General features: G+C 45.2%; 1 protein-coding gene across 1 annotated transcript in view; it reads right to left on the reverse strand.

The window, feature by feature from the left end:
* The window catches only part of RBM24 (RNA binding motif protein 24), a 78512-nt gene extending 68190 nt beyond the window's left edge, over positions 1–10322 (reverse strand). Inside the window, exons 1-5 of the mRNA XM_034660192.1 lie at positions 10013–10322; positions 8657–8780; positions 8392–8481; positions 7167–7221; positions 2–275 (exon numbers count right to left, since the gene is read on the reverse strand). Coding sequence (XP_034516083.1) covers positions 2–275; positions 7167–7221; positions 8392–8481; positions 8657–8780; positions 10013–10180 — 711 coding nt within the window. The 5' untranslated portion in view covers positions 10181–10322. The remainder of the gene's footprint in view (position 1; positions 276–7166; positions 7222–8391; positions 8482–8656; positions 8781–10012) is intronic.
* Between the last annotated feature and the right edge of the window lie 6 nt (positions 10323–10328).

Here is a 10328-nt window from a genome sequence, read left to right on the forward strand (position 1 = left end):
CGTCCCGGGGGCGGCGGGTGATTGGCTGCTGCACGGCGTAGCCGTAGCCCCCCGCGGTGACGTAGCCGGCGGCGGCCGGCGAGGCCGCGTACGGGTACTGGTCGTAGGCGGCGGCGGCGGCGGCGGCGGCGGCGGCCGCCGAGTACTGGGCGTAGGCGGCGCCCGTGTAGTCGATGTAGGGGGTGGTGGAGGCGGCGGCGGCCGTGGGCTGCACGTGCGGGATGACCACGCCGGGCTGCACGAACGCCTGCGGGTACACGTAGTGGGCGGGGATCCTGCGGAGACACGGGACACCGAGTCAGGCGCCGCCGGCCTCGCGTCCGCAGCGCGGCTCGCTCAGAGATCAGACAGACTCAAATTTAGTGGTTATTACGAGCATAGGGTTGCCACAATATCTCCTCGCCAGGGGTCCGTCGGAGCGCTCTGGCGGTAGCCGGAGTCGCGGAGCGCCCCGAAAGGGATTCAGCGACAGAAACGGGGGCATGCCCCCTCCCCCCTGCTGGGAGGTTGGATTTAGGATCGGTGAAGAGAGCCAATGCTTATCATTCAGCGGAAGTTTGGCCGATAAATCGAGGTTCAGGAGGGCTACGCACAGGAGAGGTAGTGAATACACGCTTCATCGATTTTAAGACTTTGGAAAATTTTGTAATGAGTTCATAAAACTAGCAAAGAGAAAAAATTCTCAGCGGTGAATATAATAGGACTCCAAAGGTAATCTGTGATCGTTCAGTTCGGGAGGGGGAGGGGGGTTGGCCGATTTCCCAAAACTAAAATAAATTTGCACAAAATCCATGTGTTTTATTATCATGGCAACCCTACTTGAAATTGCTATGCAGACTCGGCACACATTAATCTCTCTGCAACCTCAGTCACCCTTATTAAAAATAATGATGATAAAAGAAGCAGGCGACAAAATAAAAAAAAAAGGAGTTTAAAAGTTCACAAGTGTGGTAAACACAGCAGAATCACACTTCTCAAACGAACTGTAGTGCACACGCTCACTCTCTCACAAGAGGCTGTTGTGGGAAGCTACAGAAATGCTATTAACATTCATGGCAGTGATTCCCAAAGAGATGTGCAGCACGCTTTTTGCCTTTCTTTCTTTCTCTCCGTAAAATTCATAAGGACACAAGGGTCAACCAAACCTGTTTGACTATCAGGCACCTGAAGGTCAGCCAGCTTGTTTATCTCTATGCAAGACAGACAGAAGGGGTTTTGGGGAAATGATGAGGTTGAGGGAAAAGGTAGGAATAGGAATATTTCTAAAATTCATATAAACTTAAAAGGTTTACATGACAAAATGAGTAAGGAAACATTTTTTTTTGGCGCAAATACTCTTGTTTTATCCTCCAAATCAACAAATAGATTATTAGCATGTTTAAGTCGGCCCTACTCATAGATATTTGATACATATCAATTGTATTATGTATTATGTAAAAGTTCAAGAAACAAAATCAAGTACCTTTAAAAATTATACATTCAGGGATCACATACAAGACACACGCCAATGACCTTAAAAGTTAATTTTGTTAAAAAAAATAAATCACAAGTGGTGTTTTTTTAAAAAAAATCCCATGCATTTCAGTTCTCACTCTTGCGATTCATGACTGCCCCTTTAAAATGCTACCATGAATATCTGATATATTTTCATCTTTCCTTACAGCAATCTCCATCAGAACCCCCTATATTTCTAAAAATATGACACTATAATGCCATCTGGTTGTTGGCAAAGCCAACTTAACAGGAAGTACAAGCAACAAGTAACGATCCTTATTTTAAAGAATTTTAAAGAACTCAAGACCAAAAACTTCATATTTAGATCTCCGAAAACACAGATCTTTGCTTTGCCTTTTCAGAGTTTTACTGAAAGTCCTTATTAATGAACACCCATGGAAAAGATGAATTTATCACAGAGGGTAGTGAACTTTGACCCCAATGATAAAAATACACTCAATTTTACTAGACTTGTAGATCTTTCCCAGTGCCAGGAGAAAAGACGTCATCAAGTGTTTCTGAGGACACTTAGAGCTATGTTCTTAATTGCTTGTCAGAAACCAGACGCGTGGTCATGCACATACTCCAAACTTCTCTCTAGGTCAGGTGACTGACTCACTCACAGCAACAGGTGTGGCTTTATGAAACCCGGTCCCTGGAGGCCGCCGCGTCCGCAATGTGCAGACAAGGCAAGAGAGCCTTCACTCAAGCCCGTTTACATGTGGTGATGGACAGCAGGGGCTGCAGCCGGGCTATTTTTGATCCTGTCATGCGACAAGGGTTTCCAGCGGGTAAAATGTCTTTATAAGGCCAAAGTAAAACATCTATCAGCAGCGAAGTCCAGCCAGTATGAATCTCACTGATATGGAAACATTAACCCCTGTCCTCCCAAAGCTCTAAGGACAAGAGGATGGTTACCAGCTTTGTGTCTTTGAATGAAGGTTGGTAACTGAAAATAAGTTTAGCCTACAAAAAGGCAGGCTGAAGTTTGTGTGTGTGTGTGTGTGTGTGTGTGTGTGTGTAGAGAATGCACTAGAAGATAGGCAGGGCTGCTTACAGGACTCTTGTCTCTACACTGATTTTACATTAATAGTTTTCATTTGATAATGCCAGCCAATGAGAGTGTAGAGTTCCCTGGCATATCAGAGAACCCTACATGAAGTCTGGCAAGGGTTAGGAATATGTTTGGAAGGCACATGAAACCCGAGCAGTGTTAGAGGCTCAGGGAAAGGAGAGCCCAGCAGACCATGGACAGCCTAAAATACCTTAGTTCAGGAAGGAAGGCAGGAAAGGACCAAAGGCTGAGGTGGCGCTTCTGAAGCCATTCCTGCAACAGGTGGTCTTTTACTAGTTTAAAGAGCCTGTGAAGGCCATCTGGGAATCTGTCCCCCGCCACGAGATACCTACCAGTGTCCCTTCCCTCAGTCACATAGGGTGTGTACCTAGTGGTCACAAAAGCACAGGAACAAGGCAGATACCTTGGGCAATTGTCAAAGAACACTGACCACATTTTCCTTTTCTTTTTCAGGTCCCTCTGACATCTCTTTGTGACTTTTGACACCCTAACTGGTTTCCTCTTCCAGTCTATCACCAGATAGCTGGCAAAGTCTTCATTTTAGTCACTTGTTCTAGTAACCTGTAGCCCCTTTGGCATGCGAGGCCTTTTATGCTTCTGGCTCCAAAACATTCCTTCCGGTATTTCTTTCCACCTTTCCTCAAACCCAGGTCAACTGGACTCCTCAGTGCTCCCTGGACAAGCCACACATTTCTAGATCCTCACCTTTGCTCATGCCATCCCTTTGCCAGGGAAGCCAATCCTCATTCCATCTCTACTTGTTGAAATCCCAATCCTACCCACCCTAGCTCTAGCACTCACTATGCATAGAGCCTTCAGGAGTTTGCTTCACGTTCTGTTCTCACATTTCTCATATGTGACACGAATCCAATATTTCCAACCCTGAATTGCTGTGCGTTAAATAACATTATCTACGCACAGAGCCTACAATGATGAATAAAGTAGGCACTTGATACAAGAGTACCTTATCCTCCGCCATCCTTTAAAATCTAGGTCAGCTTGTACCTCTTTCATGAAGACATCTTGGGTCCCACGAACCTGATGTCTCTCCTCCCTGTCGGAAGCCACAACCCTTCTGGGGGCTTCTGAGTTCTCTTACTAAATTACAAGGGAGAATGGAATTGTGTCTTTCTGGCTATCAATTGACACAGAGGAATGAACACGGCTTTTGAGGTCAGGGAAATCATGATTCTGAACCTAGAGTCAGACTCACTTACTAGCCCTGTGGCAAGTTAATTAACCTCTCTGTATCTGTTTTTTCACCCATGGAAAGGACATTCACAGGCTGACATGAACAGCCTGGGTCAAATAAGTATTGTGAGAATTACATGATTTATGTAAATTTCTTACTAGCATCGGGCATGTAGGAGATGCTCACTTAATGTTACTGCCCCCCCCCCCGCCCTCCTTAGAGGACAGTATGGTAGCTAGTACAGTGTTAACACAGCTAGCATAAAACTGAGCACTTAAGGGGCGCCTGGGTGGCTCAGTTGGTTAGCCGTCTGCCTTCGGCTCAGGTCATGATCTCCAGGTCCTGGGATAGAGCTCCGAATCGGGCTCCTCACTCAGCAGGGAGTCTGCTTTTTCCTCTCCCTCTGCCCCTCCCCACCGCTCGCTCATTCGCTCTCTCTGTCTCAAACAAACAAACAAACAAATAAATAAAATCTTTAAAAAAAAACCCTGAGCACTTAAAGGTATACTATGAATAAATGTTTAAGGGTATTTCAACCTGATCTAAACCAGCCTAGAATTTTCTACTCACAGATGCATAGTCTTTCTAAGGTTTCAATAAGAAAATGCTTCTCACAAAGTATTTCTAAGACACTGTTTAGCAAATGCACACGTATCTATACACCTGCCCACTGTGTTACATGAGAAATTCCTTCAAGCCAAGATTTTCTCTTGAAAAGCCCAGAGTAATCTGGGGGCCATTTAAGGACCACATAAAAAAACAAAAAAACAAAACAAAACAACAACAACAAAAAAAAAACAGTTCAGTTACTAGAATTTCAAACAAGTCAAGTAAGATTAAAAATTCTCAAGCTTCTTTCCAGGCCTAAAATAAAAACGTGTGCATTCCAACAGAATTGAGGATGACCAGGTGTGATTTGTTAGGTACAGATTCTGGGAATTAGAGCAGTGTTAAGAACCCCTTAAAAAAGAAAAGAGAAGGCTCGCTTGGTCCACCTGGAATGCTATCTATTTCTAATCAGAACCTCAAGTTCAAACAATTTACGCAAACAGTAATAATCAGCATCCTTTATAAAGACAGCTTAATATTAGCAGGGATGAACCACAAAAGGTTACCACTGAAGCATGCTTGATTTAAAATTTCCATAGGACATTTTTTCCTGGTGGTTCTTATTTTCCTTGTGCTACTTTCTTTCTCAAGGATTGATGCAGACTATCACAGCCAGTCCAAATTTCTATGTCTACCTCTCAGCATCCTCCCATAGACAGTCTGGTTTCTCCATGCACTAAATCTTTTCTCTTCTCTGCCTTTGCTTATGCTCATCTCATCCTACAGCCCTGAGGCATGTTCCTTCCTCCTCTTACCTGTCCAGGACACACCCACTGGTCTAAGACTAGCTCGAGTCCCATGAAGCCTTGTCCAACCTCTCCAGTTCACCTGTTTTCTTGCTATTCTGAATTCCTTTTGTTCTAAATACCAAGTATTTTAGCAGTTAATAGTTCTTGATTGGTTAGTGTTAGTTTTGCAATCTCCTTATTTTGTATCACCTACTTAGCACAGAAAAACATTAACACATGCTAATACCTGTTGATCGATTTAGTTTTATAACTGTTTCAAGATTATTATGTGAGATCATGACTAAGTTCATTGCCACTTTTCGGGATGTACGTTCTCCTCCCCAATCCCACCTTACACGTGGTCTAGACCAGCGAGGAGAGGACCCACAGAAGTAGCTGGACCCATCAACCCACTCTGTTGTCAGTTCACAGGATGGTTGGGATGGGGCACTGATGAATAGCTATGGAGAGATGAAGGCCCTTTCTAATCAGATTGGACAGAATACTCTTCCATGGTTTAAAAGAGTAAGAGCTGGCGGTAAGTTGAAGAATCCCTATGTTAAAGGGAAGGTTCTAAGAAGGTATTCATGGAAAACAACTTGACCCTTCCAAGTCAAATGATAATTACTTTTTCTGGTCTATCCTTGGAGACACATAGGCAAGATTATCTATCTATCTATCTATCTATCATCTATCTATCATCTATCTATCTATCTATCTATCTATCTATCTATCTATCATCTATCTATCTATCATCAGACTTTCCAGGTTACACAGGTAGATGTTTAGGTGCTAAGCTAGAGAAGAAACTATGGCTGAGGATAAAACACTCCTTGAACAACTAGAATATTTAAAAAGGAAGCTGAAATCTCTGGCACAAGAATTCTAGCAATGTCAATCAGGTAGCATATAGCCAAAACAGACTCTAAGTGGTCCGAGTCAATTTAGGTGGTAGGGATCGCCCACGTATGGTGTCTGAACAGAAGCGAAAGAAGGGCACTCAGAGCAGGAAGGCTGGTAATCACGGAGCCAGCGGGAGCACAAAGACGAGTAGCCCATTCACCTGAGTTAGGTCTGAAAGGTGAAAGTTAGTGCCACTCGACTCAAAAAACTGGCTAGTGTCAGTGAAATCTGATGAGTGTTTGTTGACCTTTTAAATTAGAAGGCCTAAAAGTGGATACACATTGCAAAAGAAAGAACCCCATTCCCAGAAAACTCCCCAATAAAACAGAAACTTAGGACATGCAAGCAATGAATCTGTATTCTCACAGAGGGAAATCACACAATTTAGCACTCACTACGAAAATATGGTTAAGTGGAAGTCACAGGCTACAGCTTAAAAGCAAGAAAAAAAAAAGGCCCTTTGCTTCCCATGGCAAAGTCAAAAGTCAACACTCCTCAACACCACCACCAAAACCAAAAACACAAAGAGCCCCTTCCCCGAGGAGAAGAAAACACTTTCACTACAGCTCTTTTCAATTAAGTAAAAAGCACACAGTTTAGCTATCAACACCACTTCATTACTGTAATAAATAAAATAAAGCACACGGAGGTCTATTGACTATTGTGAAAAATAAAACAACAACACCAACATCCATGCATCGTTAATCACCATCTGAGCTTGTGTGTCTGAGTCTACTGGTTACAGAGTTTAATTCCAAACAGAACTATTCCACCTCTTATCATCGTATCCTTCTGATCAGTTAGCTTAACTGTATACGAGCCCTGTCAGGTTAGAAAGAGATAAATAACATTGAGTCAAGTTGAACAGTAATCATGGTGCTGGGACACAATCGTCTCGTACACAAGTCATACCTGGTAGTTTTGTTTTGTTTTGTTTTGTTAATCATAAGCTCAAAATTTGTCTGGTTTGGAGGCTGCAAACTGGGTCAGTAACTTGACTCATCTAAAAATATTTATATTATCAGCATCAAAAAGGTACAAGCATATATAAATATGTATCACAAGGAACATTCTGTGACATAATGGTCTTGTCTGTATATAACAAAGAGGCAGGTGAACAGATGAAATCTATCAAAATTTAGGAGGGCCTGATGAATTGACTTACCCAAAAGGTCTTTGTATAAGGGCTGGATGAAGCTGTTGAACACCGAAGGCAAAACCTAACAATAAAACACACCACATTCTCTATTTGTGCATGGTTAGGTATTTATTACTCCTACATATAAAATGCAACTTTCACTTAGAGAAGAGCACCATTCTTTTGAGGCTTTACAGAAAAAATTACAAATATTATATAGACTATAAATATATATATATTTAAAAGTTCTTTTTACTAATGTTATCATTGACCCAAGTGAAAATTTTAATAGGCTACAGGTGGAAACTAAAAATTATCTGCAAAGTTTAGTTGACAGTCATACAAGAAGACCTTAGAAAATTAGACCAGGGAAAAGTTCTTGTGGAAAGAAACCAGGAACAACAGGACTTGATAATGAAGTTACAGGTCACAAATATTTCCGCAATTCTGAATCACGATCTATAAAAAGTCTTTGTAATTTGGAACGTGCTGGACAATGTTTTGGAAGATTATGGGTTTTACAGATTATGGTGTTAAAAATTCACAAAACAAAGTCTCCTTTTCTGGATAGCACACACAAAAACACAAGTTTTTTTAATATTCACAGATACGGGCACATGCACTCACTCTCTTGACAACCTAGCTTCCCAGTAAATCCATTTGGGTGGAAGTGTCTGTCAACCTCTTTCCAAATTTCAGATGGAAACACTTGAGTGAAGAGTACAATGACTTAACAAAACAAAGTTGCTTACCCAAGTGAAAGACTGCCATTTGCTCAACAGTCAACTCTTAATTATTTGTGCTAATGCCAGGGGCAGGGTTGTAAATAATCCAAAAGGTCAAATTTTCACATAGACAAAAGCCTGCTTCCCTTTTGACGACTAATAGCTGCATGACTTTGGAGTAAAGCATTTCCCACCTCTAAGTGTCAGTTTCTTTATCTGTTATACGACCACCGCCCAGGTGTACCTGAAATCTCCCCATTTTCTTTAACAACTAATAGTCTGTGATTTTACATTAAAGCCTTACCATCCAGACACCGCCCCTCCCCCTAGGCTTCTCTTGGGTCAGGGTTCAAGTTGGATTGCCCGCTCTGAGCACAGGGCCACTGGTGGTAGAAGGAGAGACAACCGTACATAGGGAAGTATAACCAGCGGGAGCTGACACCTTTGGGCCACATAATCGACATGTAAATGATCTACAGGTGGCTAAAAACTGGAAAATAAAAGAGTAGACTGACTGTATGTCATACCTGAAACAGATGAGTCAAGCCTAAGTCTGGGTGGGTACAAATTGTCCAGACCCCCAAGATCTACTTTTGCACATAGGTACATTTCAAGTCCTGCAAGAGCCAGTGACAATGCTCATTTAATGTCTTGGTAGAATAACCAGCCATGGTTCAACTTTACTAAACATCTGCAATGTCTTCTGATAAGGGATTCATTCTATTCAGATGCTGGGGGTGGGGTGGGGGTCTGAAGATGGGAAGTGGGGCAGGTAGGAGGAACATTTCTCACCTGGTTGCATGATCCTTGGTTTTGCTCCCAAGTATGCCAGATTCACATTGGCCTTCCTGCCATCAATGATGGGGTTCGGATCCTTGCAGGCTCTCTCGGCAGCAGCTCGGTCAGCCATGGTGACCTTAGCAACATACACACACACACATACATACAAAGCTCTAAATCAACCCCTGAAGGAAACCGAGAATTACACTGAAGAAGTCATTCATGAGAAAACTAAGGGGATTCTGCAACTTACTTTCTTTCTTTCTTTCTTTCTTTCTTTCTTTCTTTCTTTCTTTCTTTCTTTCTTTCTTTTTCTTTCTTTCTTTCTCTTTCTTTCTTTCTCTCTCTCTCTCTCTCTCTTCCTTCCTTCCTTCCTTCCTTTCTTTCTCCTTTTTCTTTTGCTGGAACTTAACTCCTTGATCCCCCGTCAAAAAAAGAAAAAACAGGAAGAAAGAAACAACCCCCTCCCCACACCCCCAAAGTCTTCAGGGTGCTAGTTGGGCCTAGCAGGGAGTCGGAAGCCTGAATTATGTCTTGGAACTCTAGATCCTTCCTCCCCCCGACCGCCCCCCCCCGTCCCTACCCAGCCTAAGAGGCACTGTTTGCTTTAAAGAAAGTCCAGCCTCACATCCGCCCGGTGCTCCCCACCACCAGCGAGCACTCCCTAACGACAATAGCTATTGTCCTACTCTGGAGCTCCCGGCTCTCCGGCAGCTGAATTTGCACGCTTAAATCCCCAGGAGGCTTAATATGCTCTTTCAGTTCAGCAAAGAGCCAGAGGGTCATCTTTCTAAAGAATCCATCTTTGCAATTTAAAAAAAAAGTCTGTGGGGGGGGGGTGGCATAAGGAGTAGAGCCCTAGACCTCCTGGGGTGTCCCCTCCCCGCCCCAGCCAGAACGCCTCAAGACACACGCATTTTTACAAAGCAACAGCGCGCTTAACGACCGGCCTCCAACCCGGGAGTGCGATTCCGAGGGGCTGCGGCCCCTCCCTCCCAACCGTGCGCACCCGCAAATCCAGCAGTGGTTACTTCTCTCCTTCCACCCCCGCTCCGCCTGTCCCCTCCCCGACACCGCAGGGCGCTGGGTCCCCTCGAAACCCCGCGAGGCAGCAGCCGGCCCTCCCTGCCCCAGCTCCGCCGCGCGCAAACTTTCAGTTCAGCCGGGAGCAAAGGGGCAGCGCCGCCCGCGTCCGCGGGGCTCCTCACGTTGTCACGCCGAGCCCCCCACTGCAAACCCCAACCCCCGAGGCCCTGCGCCGCCCCAAGCCTCCCCGCCCCCGCGATCCTCGGTTTCCCCGCCGGGCCCTTTGTCGCCCCCACCTCTGCCTCCCCAACCCCACCGCAGCCCCCAGGCGCGCGACTTACAAAATCCGTAGCCCCGGGACTTGCCCGTCTGCCGGTCGGTGATGACCACCGCCTCCTCGATCTCGCCGAAGACCTCGAAGTACTTGCGCAGGCTGGCGTCGGTGGTGTGGTAGGGCAGACCCCCGACGAAGATCTTGGTGTACGTCGTGTCCTTCTGGGTCGTGTGCATCTTCGCGCCCGCCCCGCGGCTCGGGCTCCGGCTCCGGCTGCGGCTGCGGCTCGGGCAGCGGCTGCGCCTCCTCCTCCGGCTCCGCGTCTCCCGCACCCTTTCGCGGCCGCCGGGGGCCAAGGGCGAGCCCGGGGGCGAGGGCGAGGGC

This window comes from Ailuropoda melanoleuca, chromosome 5 (assembly GCF_002007445.2).
Source record: "Ailuropoda melanoleuca isolate Jingjing chromosome 5, ASM200744v2, whole genome shotgun sequence".
NCBI lineage: Eukaryota > Metazoa > Chordata > Mammalia > Carnivora > Ursidae > Ailuropoda > Ailuropoda melanoleuca.